The following is a 21,513-nucleotide window of genomic DNA, read 5'->3' on the forward strand; positions in this document are numbered from 1 at the left end:
TGCCTCCAGGAGGGAGAGCACCAGCAGCTGCAGTACAGACACAGCTGACCTCCACAGGACTGCTGGTGGTCTGTGACTACTGGCCATGAGCACATTGCGGGGAGAACATCAGCATGCACAGCACCAGCAGCCACTGCTCCCCCAGTACAACATGATGGCAGCAGCCCCGGCTGGAGGAACAAAGGAAAAGCCATCAAATGAAGCCACTTTGTAGCCCACTACACTTGCTCCCTGCAGGACAGGTCAAGAGGAGCCAGGCACAAAACTGGCAGAGGCCTGCTGCTGCTATCAGTGGCTGCAGGCCAGGAAAGTGCTGTTCCTGCTCTGGCTGTATCAGCACAACCATGGTCACCCCCTCGAGGAAAAGAGCCTGGGAGATAAACGACAGGAGCCAGGGAATGAGCTCCTCATCCTGGCTGCTTCCCAGGGGGGTCAGACCTTACTACACTCCTTCCTGCACAGCCCACCCTCGGTGAGACCGGCTGGAGCACCCCGGGTTGTCCGGGAATGACTGACTGGAGTGAGGCATGAGCTCCACCAGCTGACCCCCAGCCCTGCCTCGCTGCTGTCTGCTCCCTCCCGCGGTGGCCCCAGGCTGGCAGCTGGTGGAAGCGGGGTGCTTCCAGATGGCTCTGCGTCCGGAGATAAGCGCTGCCCTCCGGAACGGAGACGTCAAGGGGCGAGTGAGAGCAGACAGCGGCGGGAAGGGCTGAGATAGGGAATTCACCCTGGGATGGGCACGGTGGTGACAGAGCCCTCGTGCATGGCAAAGCCTTGCAGCGAACCGCCCGAGCTCGGGCCGCACCGGAGCCTCCCCTGCGGCACCCGGAGGAGGGAGCACCCCACGAAACACCCTCGCTCCCGAGCCGGGGGCAGGCACAGCCGGGCAGGCGATGCCCTCCCGCCGCTGGCCGGGGCAGGCTCCAGCTTCGCTCCCCGCCGCGGGACGGGGACCCTGAGCCGCGGCCAGGCCCTCCCCGTGCGGGAGGAGACGAGCCCGGGCTTGCAGCGCCGCGGATCCTTGGCAACCCCGGAAGCGGCCGCCATCGGCCGTGCGGCAGGAAGCGGAAGTCGGCGGCGGTGCGGTGGCGGGATGCTGGCGCTGGCGGTGCCGCTGCTGCTGCTGGCGGCAGCGGGCCGCGGGCGGGCGGCGGCGGCGGGGCCCGGGCGGGACGCGCTGCGGGAGGAGCTGCTGCTGAGCCCGCTGCCCGCCGGCGACGTGGCCGCCACCTTCCAGTTCCGCACGCGGTGGGACGCGGACCTGCCGCGGGGCGCGGGTAGGGCGGGGCCCGGGGGGGCGGAGCTGTGGAGCGGGGTGGCGGCGCGCACGGGGGTGGTGACGGGGGAGGCGGGGTGCGGTGGCGGGGTGCTGAGCGGGGCAGGGCGGTGGGGCGGAGCTGAGGGCTGCGGTGGCACCAGCACGAGTGACATCCGTGCGGTGATGCCATCGGGCTGCTCGCGTGAGCAGGGGGTGACGTCATGTTTGGCTAGGTCCTGGTGTGACGTCAGGGGGATGAGGTGTCCCTGCTCATGGCAGAAGGTTGGAAATGGATGATCTTAAGGTCTTTTCCAGCACAAACCGTTTCTATGAGCTGGACAGGGGCTGATGCTGGCTGCAGTCTCTCACTACAGGCTCTTCCCGAAGGCGCTGGGGCGGCTGGTGGCGGCGCTGGGCGTGCGGGAGCTCCACCTCGCCCTCACCCAGGGCTTCTGGCGCACCCAGGCCTGGGGGCAGCCGCCCCTCCAGGCACCCGCTGGTGCTGAGCTCTGGGTCTGGTTCCAGCCCAGCGTCACCGAGTAAGTATCCCGGCCACAGGTCTGTCCCTCCGGGTCCCCTCTACACCCACTGCTCTGGGGAGCTGTCTCCCTCTCATGTCAGGCAGCCAGGGTGCGTGCTGAGGGCTCCTGAGTTGCAAAATGTCTGCTGGAATAAAGAGCCTGGAGTGCGAGGAGTAGCTCTAACAGAAAGCAGAATGTAGCCCCCAGCTCAGTGCATGGGGCAGGGTGTGGTGCTGAGGGCAAACCCTTGTTCACTAAAGGAACAAATAACTCCCTTATGGGCTCTGTTATGACAACCCTCTTGCTGTGCTAATATGACTGGGTTATATGTTAACCTCTCATCGGTGACTCACTTCCTTTGGCTCCCATCCAATGCCTGGCACCATCTCTCTTATCACTCAGCCCCTCTTCCAGCCCCAGCAGCTCTCTGTGGACTCAGAGCTCTCTCATCCCTACAGATGGCCTGTTCTAGGTCTGCTGGTTATGTCAGCCTTCAGAGCTGCACCATGGTGTTGCTTTAGGTCTCACAGCCCCCTCCACATACACCATATGTCACCTCCCGCATGCTTCCTGCTCCCCTAGCCTCTCACCTCACATACCAGCTGCACCCACTACTGTGTCCCTGGCTGAAGCCCTGCCAGCCCAGGGGCTGCCCCTGTCCCCCAGATCTCACACATGAGAATAAAATACCAAGAGAGCCAGAAAGTACATGACGTGCAGCCTCTACCTGCATGCTCCTTGTACCTTCTGAAAGCCAGAGTGGGCTCCCCAGTGTATTTATTGAATGTTGCTAATTTCACGCTTGTAGTTCCAAGGATTTGAGCTGCTGAGTAATCTCTGGTATCTGTTCTCACACAGTGTTGACAAAGCCTGGAAAGAGCTGAGTAACATCCTCTCAGGAATATTCTGTGCTTCTCTCAACTTCATCGATGCAACCAACACAGTCACTCCAACAGCATCCTTCAAACCCCTGGGCTTAGCCAATGGTGAGCCTGGCGCTGCCCTCTCACTGTTGCCTCTAGCTTTAGTTCTGCCCTATGCCATTGCAAGGAGTCCAGGTCCTGCAATAGGTCTGGGGCTGTACAATCTCCAACCTCTTCCTGGAAGCATTTCCTCTCCCCACAAGTGAGGCTTGGATTTGAACAGAGAAAACCCACAAGCAGTACATGGCAGATGCTCCCAGGCCCTTGTCTGTGTCTGAAAAATATTTTATGAAACAGGACTAGAGGATTTAAGGACTCATGAAAAAAACCTGATAGAATATACCCTTATCTGTTCTTTCCAAATCACTCTGAACATAGTGGGATCTATGCCTGATTGAGCTCATGGCATTTTGGGCACATTGAGAGGGTTGTGGGCTGTGGGGTTCACTGAGAGTGGAAGAGGTCCTGCTTCTGTTCTTATGCCTGTAGCAGTACCAGCATGTTGACCCTCCACCTCCCTGCCCAGGGACAGACCACCATCTCCTGCGATACGCTGTCCTGCCCCGGGAGGTCGTCTGCACTGAGAACCTCACACCTTGGAAGAAGCTGCTGCCATGCGGCTCAAAGGTAACAGCAAGTCCTGCTGCCTCGCTGGGCCACTCCTGATGGAGCTGGGTTCCCTCCAGCGATCCAGGAGTGTGCACTGAGAAGTTTCAGCAGGGCTTTTCTCTCAGTGGGAGCAGAGGATAGACCTAGGCTGAGTTTCTCCTTCTCTCCCTGCAGGCTGGGCTGGCTGTGCTGCTGAAAGCAGAGCGCTTGTTCCACAGCAGCTACCACTCACAGGCAGTGCACATCCGCCCTATCTGCAGGGTAAGCACAAGGCTCAGGGCTCCCTCCTTTAACAACACCAAGAGAAAATGCAAAGCCTTCTTGTGGCACTGTAAGCTGGGCAAACACACTGGTTTGCCCAGCTCTCCTGTGGTGTGTTCATCACTGTGTCTAACACAACTGTTGTCCTGCTTCGCTGGTCTCACCTGCGTCCCGATGGGATTCTTGCAATCCTGGTGGAGTTCCAGCTCCATCCTGCTTTCCTGCCCCTTTGGAAGGTGTGATCAGAGCCACCTATCTCTCTCTTGTCCAGGATGCCTCCTGTCTGGCTGTGTCCTGGGAGCTCAGACAGACCCTCACTGTGGTTTTTGACACCTTTTCTAGCGGCCAAGGAAAGAAAGGTAAGCTTGGCAGCTCTGTGCTGTGCTCCTCCGGTGCCCCAGCCTGCAGCACATCACTCTGCCTGCCACTAACTTTGCTTCCTGCAGACTGGTCCCTCTTCAAGATGTTCTCTCGCACACTTACTGATGCATGTCCTCTGGCATCGCAGAGCAAAGTCTACGTTGACATCTCCCCTAAGAACAAGGTAATGCTTACAGACTAGAGAACACCCCTGCTTCTCAGATCAGCCACTTTGCGTGGCTCAAAATCCCTCCACCCAGCATGGTGGGGCCCCCCAGAAGCCCTCCAGGGGGGTTCCCTCAGGGCAGTGGGGATGAATGTGGGGTATAGTAAGACCACTTGAGCTGGCTGTTGGGTGGGAAAGCTCAGGGCTGGATGGAGTGGCTTTGCCCCAGTGCTGCCAATTCCTTCAAGGGGCACTTTTCCTTTAATGGTCCATTTGTTTTCGTAGGAAAAGGAGTTACTGGAAGTAACCCCCCTTCCAACATCTGTATACGAAGCTATTGTCCAGGGAGACAAGAGATCCTATGCCGTCTACGACCTACTGAGCCCCTCACTCTTTAATACCTCTCGCAGCCTCAATGTGCAGTTCAAGTGGAAGCGTCCCGAAGACAGCTGTGAGTGACCAGAACTCCGTTCCACCTGCATCACTGGCCAGGGCTTCAGGCCTAAAACTCACGTGGAATGGCCCCCCATTCCCATCTCCTTTTCTCCCTTGCAGCGGAAATGCCGATACCTGTACTCCATGCTCAGCGCTACGTGAGCGGGTACGGGCTGCAGACCGGAGAGATCAGCACCCTCATCTACAACACCCACCCATACCGGGCCTTCCCTGTCATCCTGCTGGAGACTGTGCCCTGGTATCTGCGACTCTATGTGCACACTCTGACCATCATCACGAAGGGGAAGGAAAACAAGCCAAGTAAGTAAACCCTGCCAGGAGCACATGCCACCCAACTGATTCCCTTGGCACAAGTGGCTCATTCCAGAGATGGTTTAGTCCCTCCCTTGGGCCTCAGTGATCAGGGGGAAACTGGACTGGGAAACAAAACATCTTAGGATGTTTTCCTAACCTTCCCTTCAGTGCTCACAGCAGATGAGACTTTATTAAGTCTGTTTTATAAGAGGCTCATGGATTGTGTTTCATAATCCAACAACGGTCTAAACCAAAATGAATTAATTTTTGTAGTAAAGGAGACTAAGTTTAAAACTGATGACTTATTTTCCATTTGCATCTTTCCTTATGAACACCTGACTTTGATGGATCATCACATTTAGCTTTAACACATGTTTTTTGAGCTGTTCATCTTCACTTGCCCAAAAAACCTTTCCCAGGACAGTGGAAGCAGGAGCTCCCATCCCATGGGAGATGTCTGGGCAATGCGAAATGGGACAAGGTCTCCCTGGTGCCACTGACACATCTCTTTGGGGTTAGGTTACATCCACTACCAGCCAGCTCAGGACCGGAGACAGCCTCACCTTTTGGAAATGCTCATCCAGCTGCCAGCCAACTCTGTCACCAAGATCTCAATCCAGTTTGAGAGAGCCTTATTGAAGTGGACAGAGTACCCACCAGATCCCAATCACGGCTTTTATGTCGGGTAACACATACCTCAGCTCCTCATCCCCTTCTAGGCCTGTGTAGGACTTGCTGCCCAGGTCTCTGGGGACAGGGAAAAACTCTTGCCATCTCTTTGCTGACAGGACTGACACTAACATGTCCTTTCTCTCCCTAGTTCATCTGTGCTTAGTGCCCTAGTGCCCAGCATCATTGCTATGAAGGACATGGACGTGGAGGAGAGCCCTCTCTTCACCTCACTGTGAGTGTATCTGTGCTGGGGAATGGGGCTGTACTTCAGCACTGGTGAGCTGCTGGCTGCTGTCATCCCATCTGGGGAGCACGAAGCAACACTCCTGTGTGGGCTGACACTCCCTTTCCTGCTTCCACCTTTCAGGTTTCCTTCCTCCGATGGCTCGAGCTATTTTGTGCGCCTGTACACAGAGCCTCTGCTGGTGAACTTGCCGACGCCAGACTTCAGCATGCCCTATAATGTCATCTGCCTGACCTGCACCGTGGTGGCAGTGTGCTACGGCTCCTTCTACAACCTGCTGACCAGAACATTTCACGTGGAAGAGCCGAGCCGGGGCGGGCTGGCCAAGTGGCTGGCCAACATCATCCGCAAGTTCAGGGGGGTGCCCCCTCTTTGAGAGAAACCAGGGCAGCCAGTGCTGGCTGTGGGGCTCCATGGGGAGATCCAAGGAGCAGAGCGCTGCTGTCCCTTGTCTTTGATCGAAGCAGCCTGCTCCATTCTTCTGCTTGGATCTCTCCTCAGGATCCAGCAAGCTGAGAGATTGGTTCCATCGCTAAGATGGGAAATGGCTCTAAGCCCATTGACTACTGAACTGCACTGCTGTGGGATTGGGAAAGGTGTAGGACTTCTGTTTGGGAGAGGGGTAACTTATATGCTGTGAACGATGCTGGAAGTAAACTTGACCGGTTTTGTACATTTGTGCTGCTCTTGTATGGTTTTACTTTCTCAAGCCTACATGCAGATCTGACCCTCTAAGACTCTGTGAGCCACTAAGTCTCCAGCATGCTACCCAAGCCAGCTGGGAGGAGATGCAGACGTGGGAAGGGATGTGACTGCAGCAAAGAGATGGGTTCATCTGTCCTACCACTTCACCTTGCACAACTGCCACATTTCACAGCTCCCTCCTTCGATGCTTCACCACATTTGAGCCAGTTTAAATTAATTGTTGGCCATGGCGTGTACGTGTGTCCCCTCTTTCTCAGGAAAAAACTTCCCTAGCAGCATTTTGAAACCCCTCCACCTGATCACCCCTCTGCAGCACAGGATCCTCCTTTGCCCCCTTGGTATCATTTCTGCACATCTCCCCAATGGCTCCCCTGCACCCTCAGTGTCCTCAAAGCTTTCAGGGAGCCTCTGGGCTCAGCAAAGCCCAAGTGCTGAGCTGCAGCCAGACAGCTTTTTTTGGTAGGGACACACAGCTGCCTACAGGCAGATAAACAATGCACAAGGAGCCCATTAGAATAAATATTACTCAGAATCAAAGCAAAGCACAGCCAGAGGTCCTTTAAAAGCTCCCATTTGAACAGAAAGACCATAAAACCCCCACTGCCTCCTGTCCTGCATAGAACAGTCTGTTCTCACTGGCCTGGGATTACCTTTCCCTTCCCTACCAGAGATGCCCTTCTCTCTGCAGCTCCTTATGGATCCGCTCCACTGGATGGCTCTCTGCAGCCTGCAGAGCTGCCAAAATATCAAATATGTGAGTTCAGGAGGATCCCTCTGTCCCTGCTTGCTAAGCAGGATGCCATGGGCCTGGGAGCTCACGCTGGTTCCAGCCACGGGACTGCTGCTATGGCTCTGCCAGCCAGGCTTCAAGTGCTAAACGGAACTTCTCTATATAGAAACTAGAATTCAAACCAAACCAACCCCAAGCCAGTGTGCAGCTCCTGCAGAAGCAGAGGGGAAAGCAGCCAGGAATCTCGGCCCACACTGCAGTTTGCAAAAGGAGTTGAAGACCTAAAGTTGTTTCAGGTTGGGTCCAGTATAAATCATGCAGACTGCAACCATCAGCATGGACCAGCCAAGGTCCCACCAACCTGGCTCCCAGAGCATTAGGTGAGATCTGGCAAAGCCCCCCAAGCACTGAGGCCAGTGCCCACGGGCACAGCTGGCACCACAAGCCAAAAGAGACAAAAATAGTGCAAGAAACACAGCACTGCTGCAGGAAACAGCATCCCTGAGTTGAGGAGGATGAGACAGCCTGTGCCAGGGCCAGCTGGGAGCTGCCATAGAGCCGGCACCAGCCAAAGGGTTTGTGGCTGTTCATGTGCAGTGCCATAAAACAGGAATTTAAACAGCCTGTAATGAGCTCAGCTCAAAATAACAGCAGGGCAGGAGGGAAACCATCCAGGTGGGATTCCTGCCTGTTGGGCCATTGAGGGAGTTGGTCTTATCACACTCATCAAACGCAGGGAACAGCCAAGCAGAAAGCCCTACGGGACATGCAGGTGGCTCTGTAACCACGGCTGGGTGGGTTTTAAACAGCTGGGGAAAATCCAGATCTTAGTGTTCAGGGTTTTTTTCATGGACTATTTCACTCCTTCCCCTGCATGATCCCCTTGGGTCAAGCTGTGCCTGGTAACCTGCTGCTGGGTGTCTGCAAAGGGAAGGGCTGGAGCACCCGCAGCAGCCCAGGCTTTGCTGCCAGCACAGCGATACTCAGCCAGTGCCACAAATAGAAGTGTTTAAGGGAGCTGTGTCTGCTCTATGTCTCTTTGAGACCTAGCCTTAGGAAGGGTGCAGGTGCCCACCCTACTGCACCACTGAAAACTGGGGCCCTTAGGGCTGGATGGGGCTAAATCAGCAACTGCATGCGCGACAAGGAAGCAGCATGTAAGCAACCTAAGAATGTATGTGATGCAATGCGAGAAAGCATGGACTTGGCGTGGCACGCCAGTACAACACTGTGAGCATGCGGGTACAGTGTGCAGTGGTGTGCAAGGACACATGCCAACTGCTACACAAGGAAAAGTCTGCAGCCAGCATGCAGCCACATCACAAGAGAGCCAACACAAAAGCAGGCCGCCCAGCAGAGAACCATGAGCTGCATGCAGACATGCGGTGCCCTTCCACATGCAAGAAAGCAGGTGAACAGTGTGTAAAACCCCACGTGCGGCGCGCCATGCAGCCAAGGTGCCAGAGCCACACTGTGCCATGCAGCTGCAGCAAACCCTGTGTGAGGGAGCGTGAAAATGGTACTTTAAATTTAAAAGGGGGAGGGACGAAAAAGCATAAATACATATATTTGCTGTGAGGCTGTGAAGGCGCTGGCACAGGGTGCCCAGAGAAGCTGTGGCTGCCCCATCCCTGGCAGTGTTCAAGGCTAGGTTGGATGGGACTTGGACAACTGGTCTAGTAGAAGGTGTCCCTGCCATGCAAGGGGTTGAAACTGGATGAGCTTTAAGGTCTCTTCCAACCCAAACATTCCATGGTTCTGTAATTGTTTAGAAAGGAAGGAAACTGGTGAGGCCACACCTCGACTCCTGTCTTCAGTTCTGGGCCCCTCAATACAAGAGACATTGAGTCCTGGGCAGGTCCAGGAAAGGGCAACGAAGTGGAGCACAAATCTGATTGAGAAACGGCTGAGGGCACTGGGGTTGTTTAGTCTGAGAAGAGAAGGCTCAGGGGGGACCTTATCGCTCTCTACAACTGCCTGACAGGAGGTTGCAGTGAATGTGGGGTCAGTCTCTTCTCCCAAGTAACAAGTGACAGGACAAGTGAACAGCCTCAAGCTGCACCAGGGGAGGTTTAGATGGAGCTGAGGAACAATTCCTGCCCCAGAGGGTGCTCAGGCATTGGAAACAGGCTGCCCAGGGCAGTGCTGCAGTCACCGTCCTGCAAGTGTTCGCACACCGTGTATCCGAGGCCTCAGTGCCATGGGTTAGCGGTGGCCTTGGCAGTGCTGGGGAACGTTGGACTTGGTGACTTGAAGCTCTTTCCATGCACGCTGGACCATAAGACACAACCCCGCCGCTCGCGGCGCGCACCGCTCCGCGCACGCGCACTGCCCCCTCCCGCGCGCACGCGACTGCGCGCCGCGGGGCTGCCCACGGCGCCGCCTGACGGACCGGCGCGGCCCTCCGCCGGAGCGTGGCCGGTGCGGGCGAGCGGCGGGGCCCGGTGGACGCGGCGCCCTGCCCGGGCGCGCAGGCGCGGGCGTCCCCTGGGCGGCCTCTCCCTTCCCTTCCCTTCCCGTCCCCGTCCCTCCTCAGGGCGCGGCGCGGACAGGCCCGGCGGCGGAGGCGGCCCCGGGATGGCGGCGTGAGGCGGCGGCGCCGCGCCGTGAGTACGGGCCGCGGGGGGCGGAGGGGAGCGGCCGAGGGTTTGGGGGGGGGGGGGGGGGGGTGTGCTGGGGCCCAGCCTGGCCGCGGCCGCCGGCGGCGACGGGGAGAGGAGCCCCCGTGGGGCGATCCGCATCCCGGCTGGCCTCGGTGCCCGGGGGGGACAGTCGGTAAGTCTGGGGCCGGGAGGCAGCGCTCGGGGGTGCCGTGCGGGGGGAGCCGCGCTCCCGTAGCAGAGCCGGCTGCAGCCCATGAGAGCACCGCCGCGGCGATGTGCCCCCTGCCACAGGCTCCTCTTCCTCCCTACCACCTCTGCCCTCGTCAAGCACCTTCCCAAAAGCAGACCCAGGCCCGTTTCCTCCCAGAGCAACACAAACTCACCTGACGTCCTTCCATCCAGCAGCGCGCTGCTGCGCCCGGCCAGGCACCCTCCCTGCGGATGCTTTGGCCCAGCGTACAAGCCCTTTTGTTGTACAAGCATTGCTTATTACTCCCAAACGTGCAAGAGAAGGTGAAAACAAAGCTCTTAGATGCAGCCCCACAACACGTCAAACCCTCCTGTGCTTTATTTCCCCTGTACTCAGACATTGCAGTTGATCTTGAAAATACTGGATAGCAGAGTAACCTTTGCCTTTCTTAACTTACATGTTATAACGCCCCAGAACCTCTTGGGCAGTGCTGCATTTTTTGCCTTTCTTTACCTGAGATGCAGAAAACTGGCCTTTATCAGGCTGTATTCAGGCTTCTAAAGCCCATCAAAGGCACAGAGAAGAGATCCAAATTAAAACGAATTATGTTTTCCAGGGAACTTGGAATAGGCCTGGAATTGGTTTATCTCTGGCAGTTAAACAAATTGCAGAGGGTGGGAATGAGGACCACTGAGAATTAGTAAAATTAGTACAAAGGAAGTAGTGGAGACTTCAGATGACAGCTGTTGATGTTGACATCTCTTCCCACCACAGAGCTGGATGACTTCAAGTTCTGCTCCTGTGATTTACTGTGCAGAGAAACAAGGATCATACCCTGCCTTCCTGCTCACAGGTGGGGTTTACTCACCCCAGTGCTGGCAGGGCACTGCACTACCTTGGACACATGCTGATCAATCCCCAGTAATGGAGCTCATGAGAGCAGCTATGGAAGCAGTGAAGACAGTGGCTCAGCAGAGCCTCTGCTTTTCATGAAACAAGTTGCTTTGGCTTGTCTCTAACTTGAGAAATCAGAACACTTCGTAACCCCAAGGCTTGGTTAGCCAAGGATTTGCCGCTCCTTTGGAAACTGTCTGCAATTGTATTGCACCATTTCTGAGCCTACATCTAATGTTCAGGGCACAAACTTAACAGAGACTGGGCTGAGGCCTTTGCTAAAAATTGAAGACTCGCTTTTTCCAGCTGAGTCATACCAGCAGATAAAGCTTAAAAAAAAAAATAAATAGAATAAATAGTAGCAAGGCCAAAAATCCTGATACTGCAAATAGGTCTTAAAGTTTGACCAGTTATGGTGCTTGAGTTTTATTTGAGAGAAGGGGTTGGCATGTGGAAAGCTGGTCTGCTGCTGAGGTTCAGCTAAGAAAAGCAACCTTGTCACTTGATAGCTCTTTGACCTCTTCCCCCCCAAATACTGTTGATATTGTGTATTTTTAGTAGGTTTTTGGGTGCTACGTGGTGTTTGAACACATGCTGGCAGTGTGGAGCACTGCCCACACACATTGGTTCACAGCATGTGGCTGTGACAGGGTTTTTGATTTAAGCAAACTGTACTACAGGTGAGCCTTATAGGTAAGAAACTCAGTGCCGGTCCCTGAGGCTTACTCTTGCATTTATGTGCATTGTGTAACCTCAGAGATTTTTATCTAGACCATGTGGCAGAAACTTCAGCTTCTGGGAAAGGGGGAGATTGGCACCCCCCAATAAACAGGTTACTCAGTCTTTTATCACAGCCCTTTTGGGCTGCCAGCCTGGGTGACTGTTTCTGTAGCATCTGCTGGGGAGGTGCCTTGTGGACAGTACTGGCTTAACAGCTGCCTTGGTACGGTCTGAACAAGCTTATCTTCTACGTGCTTAGTGAAAGCTGGTTGATTATTCTTCCCTATCAGGGTAAATGGACTGCTAAGGAATTAAGACACTCTGAGAAAGGTACAGACTTGGTGTTGACATGCTGATGTATAAAAGCTGTGGTGTAGGAACACTTCTTGGCCTCTTAATTGCTGAATTATCTTGTAGAATATCAAGGAACAGCTTGTGAGTTCCTCAGATGGATTTACACTAAAGTGTGACTGATGCATTGCAAAGCACTACAGACTCAGGCTGTGCTGCTCGCTTTTGACTTGTCATAATTAAAGTTTAGTTTCTGTCTAGGAAGGGTTTGCAGCTACCCTCACACTGGGATTGGAAAATCCTCCCACAAACATATGCCAGTGGGACTTGCTGGATTTGAATGAGTTTGGGAGGGAAGATGACAGAAAGAAGGGCTGTCAACACGAGGGAAGCTGATTAATAAGCATGTGGAAAAGTATTGGTGTTTGCTTACTAGTGAGGTGAGCAGGGAACCTCCCTGGAACGCCTGCAGGAGCTGGCAGGGAGGAGGCTCTGGCAGCACATGGAGGTCAGGGAAAGCAGCGGGAGTGTCGCCTGTTCTGTGCTGCTGAGGGGTCTGAAGTGAGTTCAAGTGGCTCCGAGAGCTGCAGAGGAGCAAGAGGAGGCAGCAGTGGGGCGGTGAAAAGGAGCTGTCTGGTAAACATGAGTGGCCGCCAAGTCAGATGATTGAGCGGGAGCACGAGAGCAGTCTGGAGGATAGCAGGACACCAGCCTGGCCAAGGAAAGGGATGATGAGTCAGGCAGGGGGAGAACAAGAGCAACTGGTTGAGGAAAAGCAGGATGTGGTTGTGAAACAGGGAGCTGGTAGAAGTACTGTTGGGTGACAGGTTATTATTTGCTGTGGCATATGGTAATCTTTAGCCTGGATCATCAGGAGGGGACAGAGACAACAAGGTAGGAATTTTTAATTTGCAGGTTTCACCTTGCTTGAGAATGGAGGCAAAACTGGATGTTGTGTGGCTTCAGGAAGGGACTGCCTATCCTGGACACCAGGGAGACCAATGGTTCCCTGCTCAGTAAGAGTTATAGCAGGAGATGCTGCTTCTCTTTGATTGATAGCATGGAAAGAGAACTCTGTCTCACTGCTAGGTGTATAAAGGAATCTTGAGTGAGTAGCTCGGAAGACTCTGTATGTTACTAATGGAAAGTACATGAGGAAGATAGAGCTGCAGACGTCTCTAGAAGTAGGTACCTTGTCTAGGAACAGCTGTGGGATACAGCAAAGGCTCCTCAAGCTTTATATGGTGGATAGTGGAGAGGCACATGAAAATACAAGCAAACTGGCTATAGATACAAGACTAACTTCAAACATTTGCATTTGTCAGAAGTCCAAGAGGTTTGAACGGCATTAGCGTTGAGACTCAGTAAAAATAACCACTATTAAATGGTTCTTTCTTCTGCAGTGGTTGTACTGATTGCTACAAGCAACTGACTCTGGCAGAAAATACCAACATTTCAAAGTGTGTAACTTGCGTGAGAGAGCTTCGTGTTTGTAGGAAGTGTTCAGGTAATTTTACATGCTTAAAATAGAATTATCACTTCAGCCTTTGCTGTGATGAGGAGGCCAGACTGGAGTGAAATGCAGCTGCATCTCAAATTATAATTACACTCTTAAACTGTAATCAGTTGTAAAGTTTAGGGGCTAAAGGCTCAGTAATGACACGTTGCCTTATTAAAGCTGGCTGATTTGTGACATTAGGCCTGGAAGATTCTAGAGCTATGTTCCAGCCTCGTGCTCTTCTGACACATTGTCTTAGGTTGTTTTTTATCCATTTCTTTAGAGACAGAAAGCCCAAAGCAATTGCCTGTGGGCACTTTAAAGCTTCAAGAACGGGTGATGCAAAGACTGCCACACGTGTCCAGCTACAGAGTCAAGCTGATGTGACTTCAGGGCTGGACCTAGCAAGAGTGTGACATGATGTTTAGGCAGTGTTTGTAGTGCTAAGTGTTTGGAGCACTTGGGAGAGAAAGACTGTAGGAAACTTCAAGGAGGGAACATTTCAGGAGGATTAAGGCAGCTGCAGATCATTGACTTGGTACAATCTTGTTGTATTCAGTTCAATCTGAACTAAGAAGCTGGGTGGTGGGGTTTAATTACCTCCCTGTTCAAATGTTTGTTGTTAAATCTTTTCTCTCCATTATTCCCCTGGGATAAAAAAAGTTACTTAATACTTCTGCAGTACTTTTACTCCAGAAACATCTCAGCAGTTCACAGAGGCTAGCAGACAGGATGGTTTGTTATGAAATAAGTAACTCATATTTCCAGTTTATAGATGGCAGAAACAAGCTCGGGACTAGACTTCCCCTTAAAGCGAGTGACCTGCATAAAACAGGACAAACATTGGGAGTTTTATTCCTTTGACTCGATCCATATTTCAGCATAAAGTGACTTCTTACTCTTTGGCTGCCTTAACTGCAGCTTAGTTTTACTAATTGAACCCAGGCTGCCCTCTCTGCTGTAAAACACTTTCTTGCAGGAGCACCAGCACACCACTTTCCCCAAATACTCTTAATCTGTTTGCCTTGGTGGAGATCCTGGCCTGCATTCTCTCTGACTAATATTAAAATAGCTCCTGCCGCTAAGAACACAGTGCATGGCAGCGTGGTTCCTGCTTCTGACAACAGAGCTGCTTCGTACCTACGAGCTCACAGAGCTGTGAGACGAGTCTGACCTCAGTGGTTTTTTGGAAGAGAACCACGTGTGGTTTTCTCTTGGCTTTTCTGTGCAATCCCTCCTTCTCCCTCCCTTGGCCAGGAAATCCCTTCTCCTGCCAACAGGAGCCAGTGGAATGTGCTGTTTGTTTACCTTCTCACTCTTTCATCCTACTAACCTTCCCACCCCCCAGATGTAATCCTGACAGGCTTGGCTCAGCCCTGCATCCTTCTGACAGAGCACTACTCACTCGAGTATTTCAGGGAAGGGATTGCTACAAGAAGCTGTTGTGCCCAGACCCTGCATAGTGAGGGTGAGGCCGTGGCATTCTGCAAGGCTGGCACTGTCCTCTGCCTGTCTTTGTGTCCTGCCTGGCAACTTCTTCCTTCAGCACTGCTGATGCCATCATGTGCTACAGCATAGAAGGGAAGAGCTTCCCGAGCTCTTTGCTTTTCCAGCATTCCCTTGCATGGTTTTTCCTTTCTGAAGTAATAAACTAGGAGTACCCTCTTCTAGTGGTTTCCCTCCAGCTTTAACTGAGGGAAAATTGCCAGTTATTCCCTCCCAACAGTACTGGTATCTTCTAAGCTGGTATTGCTACCCCAGACTGCAAAAATCCACTCTTCTGCCCCCTTTGAATAGTTCTTGCTCTGTATAAACACCTTTGTAAGGCATTAGTATTTTTAAAGCCATCTGAAATTCCTGGATGAAGGTGTTTGTACTGCTTAGAAGAAAACCGCACATGCTTGGTGTAGTTGATGTGGTTGCTAAAGGCAGAAGCATGTTTTCCGGACCTGTTGTGTGCTGCCATCCCTGCCACAAGCCCTTAAAGCCCACTGTTTCCACAGGGGTTTATAATAATCCAAGTGAGGAAATCCTGTGTTTATAGCACTTACGAAAATTGCCATTTTGAGACTGTCCCCTCTTTGATCTATTCACATACTTTGTCTTATCTGACTTTAGCTAATTGGCAAGGACTATAAATCCTTAAGCAGGGACTGGCCTGCCTTTTGTTTTGCAGCCTGGACACTGTTGGGGCTTTCCTGGGTAGCTACATGCATAGCTTGAATTTTATGCTGTCCTGCTGGAAGACTTTATAAGGGGTACGTGCCTGGGGAGGAAGCAGTTTGTGCACTTCACACTTCCTAGACACTTCTTACACTAATGCTGCCCTAACACTTCTTTGTAGCACCTCATAGTTTACCCCTCGGTTACGTTGCTTTATACATCACACAGGTCTTTGGATGGTCTTGAATGAATACAAGTGTAAGGCAGGTTGTGGTAGCTTGTTTTCTTTTCCATTTCCCCCTCTTCCTTTCTGTTCCTGCCGTATACTAAAGAAAAGGGTCTCAACTGTCAGCCTGGGTAAAAGCCTGAGGAATTAGCACAGAGGGGATACATTTCTACACCAGCAATAACTCTGTCCCCAGCTGAGTGGTTCAAAAAGCAGGAAACTTTCCACCAGCTCTCAGACACATCAGAATTTAGCACTGGGAGTTCAAGCATCAGCATATGATGCTTGGGAGGAAATGAAGTGTAGGAGAAGAATGTCTGTTGATTTTTTTGCTGTATTTCTCTGACAGTGTGACATTTCCCCCCTCTACAGAACAACCTGTCCATCAGGGGAGTTGCTGGAGACTGCTCTGGAGCACATCTGATCACTGCTGCCACAAGGCCCCAACCAGCCAGCCACAATGTACTGCCTTCAGTGGTTGCTACCCGTCCTGCTCATACCCAAGCCCCTCAACCCAGCCTTGTGGTTTAGTCACTCAATGTTCATGGGCTTCTACCTGCTCAGTTTTCTCCTGGAACGGAAACCATGCACAATTTGTGCCTTGGTCTTCCTGGCAGCTCTATTCCTCATCTGCTACAGCTGCTGGGGGAACTGCTTCTTGTATCACTGCACAGGATCCCAGTTGCCGGAATCAGCTCACGATCCCAGCATTGTGGGCACCTAGAAAACGATCGTCTTCCAGTCTGCTGAGGGCTCGTGTTTTGCTTTTCAAAAGGGGTTAGGGCTAGGGAGGAGGGAGGGGGTGTTAGGCATGTGACTGGAGTAAAGACAGCCTGTTTCCTGTAACTGTGTATGGACTGGAGTGGTAAATTCCTCCCACTCTGCCTGTGAAATTCGACTTGTTTACTGTGTGAACTCTGGCAGCACCACCTGCTTTTTTAGAAGCAGATATCTTTTTTTTCCTTTCCTTCCCATATCACTGGGAAGGGACACCAGCCCCTTCTGACTGAGCACTGGTGCAGGACCGAGCTGCTGGCCTCTGCCCAGCTGTGTGTCACTCACTTGTCTGAGTTAGGCCATGGTGGTCTAACTCAGGGCTCTCGACCCGCTGATTCTGCTCAAGTAGCTACAAGATTCTCTCCATCTTTGTGGGGAGCCAGTCTTCCCACCTTGCTGCTGCAGGGCAAGCTCGACAGCTCACTGATGCACTTGGCCAAAAGCTGCTGGAGCCAGAGGCAGTTGAGTCACCTCCTCCTGCTCAGCCTGCCAAAGAGATGCATGCACTGCCGAAGTGCTTTCTGAACTACTTATGCTCCAAGATCATAGCCTGAAAGCCTCAGTTATGCTGCTGCTTTTATAAAGCCTCACAGGTAGTGGAGACTGACTTTTTTCCCTCCTTCTAGATTTCCAGGGTTTACCAAGGCATCGGCTGTTGGGACGAATAACGAGTATGCTGCAAGATGCAGGGTTTTTTGAAAGCCACTGTGAACCTCACCCTGTAAAACTCATGCTAGTCCAAAAGGCCAGGCATGGGCAGGGCCGGAGAGGATCCCAAGGTGGAGTCATGGCTTGAAGCAGTAAATGCTTCAGCCATTTTCAGTGGTTTTGGGCCGGGGATGACAAGGTGCTACTGACTGGAGAGGAGGCCTGAGGAGTGCCCAGTGTCTCCACCTCCCTGGCAGAAGGGCTTCAAGAAGCCATGGTGGTGGTGATGGGTCAGTCCTACAGCCACAGCTGTGCAGAGCCCCATGCTGTGTGCATTGCTCTGTGCAGCCGTGGCTCCTGGGGAGCCCAGCCTGGAGCAGAGATTGGTTTGTGAGAAGCCTTAGAGGGTAACACAAAACACTGTCTCTAAACTTTAAAGGTTTCCCTCCCCTTTGCCATCTGTTTGTCTTTACTTCAGCCTCGGAGTGGAGAGCAGCAGAAGTGGCTGTTGCTGTCCTGAGGAAGTTCAAGCTATGAGGTTGTGAAACTTCCAGAGTATTGTTTGTTCATTGCACAGCTGTTCAAAATGTTTAATAAAGCTTTATAAACTTTGGTCTGTGGCCTCCTGCCCAGCATGATGCATTGGCTGCTCATTGCGAATGCCTTAGCCCAGCAATCATGTGTCTCTATTGTTCTGTTCCCAGTACAGTAACCCCTCTCCAGCAAGAGGCAGAGCCTGTTTGCCCTGTAGCTCCCAGTACCCACTCTCCTTGTTGACTGTTTAACCTGACCATGGGTAGACTGAGAACCATACTGGTGATTCTAAACCAGACTCATCTTGCACACAACACAGGAGGTTGCTTCTGGTTGTATCTCTGCACTTGAGTGACACATTCCCCCTTTGCTTACTGCTAAGTTAAACAACAGTTTAATTGCTGTGCCCTGGACACTGCTAATCTCCGATGCCAGCTGTAAGAGTGTTACCTACCCAGCACCTACGTGGTGTGAGCCCGTCCCACAACGCCACGTTGTCCTGACCTGTCCCCTGCTGTGGGCAGAGGCCTTGAGGGCACCCAGGAACACCTCAGAATGTTAAGAGAGTGTGGGAGCTGTGCTGCTGGAGCCGAAACCAGCTTCCTCTACCTTTGCCCCAAAGCCCTGAAGACCAAGTCCAAGTTGGGAAGGTTCAGGGTATATTAGTGTTTACATGCTTAAAAACAAGTGTGTGCCACATCACCAAGAATAGAAGTGGCAGCTCTGTCACCTGCCAGGCCAAGGGAAGTCCCAATAGCTGTCGTATCAGCTACAGCATAAGTAACAAACAGGAATGGAGAGGGCATCTCATTTGCAAGCTTCAGCAAGACTCTGGTTTACACTGAGCAACTTCTAAGTTTAAATCTAATTCAAGCTAATGCAGTCGGTTCCTCAGAGTGCATTTTGGGTGCTAACTAGCCAGATTGCACTCTGCAGTGATTTAAATAAATCCTAGTCAAGAAGCCAGACAGTGCTTTGGCTGAGAGCTTTGTGCACAGGGTTCAGGACAAGGCTGTGAGCTTTCCCTCTCCAAGACCCATCTTGAAGACAAAAGCGCTTCAAAACAGGGAGGCTGCCAGTGACAGGAGAGATCTGGGCAGACTGATGGGCAAGAAACCTCTTTTGCAGCCCTCCCACACAAGTGTAGATAAAGAGCACTCTTTGATACACACGCAGCCCTCCCAGCACACTGTCTTACCCTCTTTAGGGCACTGAGATACCATCTTTGTTTTAAAGATAGAAAATTAAAGCCACTTCATCATGGTCAAGACAGAAAGCCTCAGGCAGAGTGAGGAACCCAGCCAGGGCTCTCATCCCATGCTAATGCCCTGCTCGTCCTTCTGTATAAAGGGACCATGAAAAACCAGCCTGTGACTGCAGAACAGGTCAAACCCGATGGCTTTTGCAAAGGAGCATCAACAGCTTTCCTGCTCGTGCACCACAAACTGGGCTGAGCCCGCACAGACGCAGCACTTGTGCTCTCGGGCAGGCATTTGCTGGCTATGTGGAAGAAATGAGCTGTTAAGGAGAAATGAGATGTTTTGCCTTGGTCTCTGCCAGAAGAGCAATGGGGGGCTCTGTCCCCCAGTATCCTGGAGGCATCAAGGGGTCCCTACATGGGGACTGCACCGGTGGGCAGGCACTGCAATGGCTACACTAGTGAGGCAAAGCAGTGGGGTCTAAAACACAACCATGTTGTGTCAGGTCCCATTGAGCGTGGACACTGCCCGCAAGGGCTTTGGCACAGAGTGAGTCTCATCTCCTTGCTGTATTATAAAAAGCATCCATCTGCCTGATGCTCCCTAGATACAGAAGCCTTAAGCTGTTCCTTTGTCCTTCCATTTGAAGGAGAGATCATTTTCTTTTCTAGGTCACACAACAGATCAGTGGCACAGCAGGGTCAGGAAAGGAAAAACAAACCAAACCCAGGCTCAGATCCCTAGAAACAGACACAGCTTAGCTCAGGCAGTGCTGGGCTCCTCACTGCAGCCTCGAGGTCTGGGGTCTTGTCACTTCCCTCCTCACCACTTGTCAGACAGAAGCAGCATCCCCAAGATGAACAACTGGGACATCACAAGGCTTCCCATGGAGAAGGTTTGGCCGTGACTACCAGGCTGGTATGGCTTTTGGAACCCTAGATCTGCAGGACATCCATGTCTCAGGGGCTAATATTTGGCAGTCAAGCTCTCCGGCTCCAGCCCGCTCTCCCAGCATCTGCCAGTCCATCCCTGGATCTTGCTAGGCGATTAGTGCCTCCTGTCTGAATGCTCTCCCTGCTTACCCTGAGACAAGCCAACAATATGGCCTTATTACTTAGCAGCAGGTAGAGCAGAGAGGTTGATGCCATTGAGGAGCTGTTTGGGCTGGAGGCACCCACCAGCCAGCTCAGAGGCTGCTTAGTCCAGAGGTGCAGCCCTGCTGGCGATAGTGCCAGGCTCCCACAGCCTCTAACCTCATCCTCTTGTGCTGGTCCAGCCAATGCCCCCAGCCAGGGAAGCCACAAACATCACTCAGGGCCACGGAGAGCCCTGCCCTTCCAGCATCCTTTGGTCTTTGTGGTTTCCTAGCCCTCAGCCGCCATAGAGGTAAGATACACATCAGGTAAGGACTTCAGTCCTTCCCTCTGGAGCCTGGAGATTAACTCTTGGCAAGAGGGTTTTGCTACTCCTCTGAGCAAAGGTAAATCCTCTGGTAGGAGGGCAAGGGAGGACAGATGGCTTAGGTGCCACCCAGACCTGCTGCTCAAGGGGATGACCCAAGCGCCTGGTGCTGGGGCTGTGAGCAGCCCTTCAACAAACACCACCCTGCTCCTGCCCCAGAGGCCTGCTCCTGGGTCTAGGCTGTGTGAGAGACCGCAGAGCTACACCACAGCCCAGGATTTTTGCTCTGGGGGATTCCTCAGCACATGGAGCAGTTTAGGGCTGCCCCTTCCATACTCAAACACTTATCCTCTGGGAGCCTGGATCAAGAGCCAGGACTTTATGGCGTTGGGGAAAGTGAAGGGGATGTTCAGACTCACCATTTTAGAAACCCATTGCCAGCACAAACTGCCTAGCACAGGACCCCCACTGCCTCGCCAGGCCTGGGGGTAGCCACAGCCCCCAGCCTAACACCCAAATCCTCTCCCAAGCACGAAGCAAACAGCAAGATTAAGTCGGTTGAAGGAGGCACGTGGTGTAATCCCCCGGCGCATCTGCCCGGCTCAGGCTGGGGGTGCCTGGCAGGGGCTCCTGCTGGTCCAAGCAGATCCCAGGAGCGATTCCCACCTCCCTCCTCCTGGCTCAGCAAGCCTCTGCCCCTCCAGGCTACCATCACTGACCCCCTTCCCACCCTGTTTCACAGGGCTGGCTTCTGCAGAGTGCTTATAGCAGAGAGGGGTGTCACCAAGGGGCTGACTCGATAGCACAAGAGCCACGAAGCATAGCCAGGGTGGGCTGCAGGTACTGCCAACTGCCCTGACCATCTTTTTAAGATGCTTCAGCTGCCACCGAGGCTGAGGAGCAGATATGGAGCAAAAGGGACAGCGAGAGAAGGAAGCAAGCGATGCCTTAAGCAGTGCTTGGAAGTACTGAATCCATCCACCTCATCCCTTGGGCATGACCCACTACAGACACTCACGTTGCGCCAGGGCTCGGGCTGGACTGCAGCACCCTGCCCTCCCCACAGCACCCCTGCCTCTTCCTCCTCCTCTGCACACCCTCCCCATGGCTGCCCTGGTCCCCAGCAGCAATGCCAAAGGTGCAAAACCAAAAGCTGGAGGAGCCTTGGCT

At 53.0% G+C, this 21,513-nt stretch overlaps 2 protein-coding genes across 4 annotated transcripts; both read left to right on the forward strand.

The window, feature by feature from the left end:
• The first annotated feature begins 949 nt into the window (after positions 1-949).
• On the forward strand, positions 950-6,439 carry PIGT (phosphatidylinositol glycan anchor biosynthesis class T). The gene is made up of 12 exons (XM_030503214.2): positions 950-1,277; positions 1,620-1,797; positions 2,638-2,765; positions 3,229-3,329; positions 3,486-3,572; positions 3,844-3,931; positions 4,019-4,116; positions 4,384-4,549; positions 4,654-4,854; positions 5,368-5,533; positions 5,669-5,752; positions 5,888-6,439. Exons 1-12 carry the CDS (start codon positions 1,094-1,096, stop codon positions 6,138-6,140), a joined length of 1,734 nt encoding a protein of 577 aa, XP_030359074.1. The 5' UTR covers positions 950-1,093; the 3' UTR covers positions 6,141-6,439.
• A 3,090-nt stretch (positions 6,440-9,529) lies between these two features.
• On the forward strand, positions 9,530-17,825 carry BLCAP (BLCAP apoptosis inducing factor). 3 transcript variants are annotated; one of them, XR_003993958.1, is made up of 2 exons: positions 9,530-9,805; positions 16,157-17,822. XR_003993958.1 is itself a non-coding variant. In XM_030502947.1 (2 exons), the coding sequence occupies exon 2, from the start codon at positions 16,245-16,247 to the stop codon at positions 16,506-16,508; it is 264 nt and encodes an 87-aa protein (XP_030358807.1). In that variant the 5' UTR covers positions 9,660-9,809; positions 16,157-16,244; the 3' UTR covers positions 16,509-17,825. The 3 variants fall into 3 exon arrangements, 1 of the variants encoding a protein (XP_030358807.1); XM_030502947.1 differs by having other exon boundaries at positions 9,660-9,809; positions 16,157-17,825; XR_003993959.1 differs by lacking the exon at positions 9,530-9,805 and adding an exon at positions 10,045-13,404.
• Positions 17,826-21,513: the final 3,688 nt, after the last annotated feature.

The sequence above is a fragment of the Strigops habroptila genome, chromosome 13, assembly GCF_004027225.2.
Source record: "Strigops habroptila isolate Jane chromosome 13, bStrHab1.2.pri, whole genome shotgun sequence".
In the NCBI taxonomy this organism is placed as follows: domain Eukaryota; kingdom Metazoa; phylum Chordata; class Aves; order Psittaciformes; family Psittacidae; genus Strigops; species Strigops habroptila.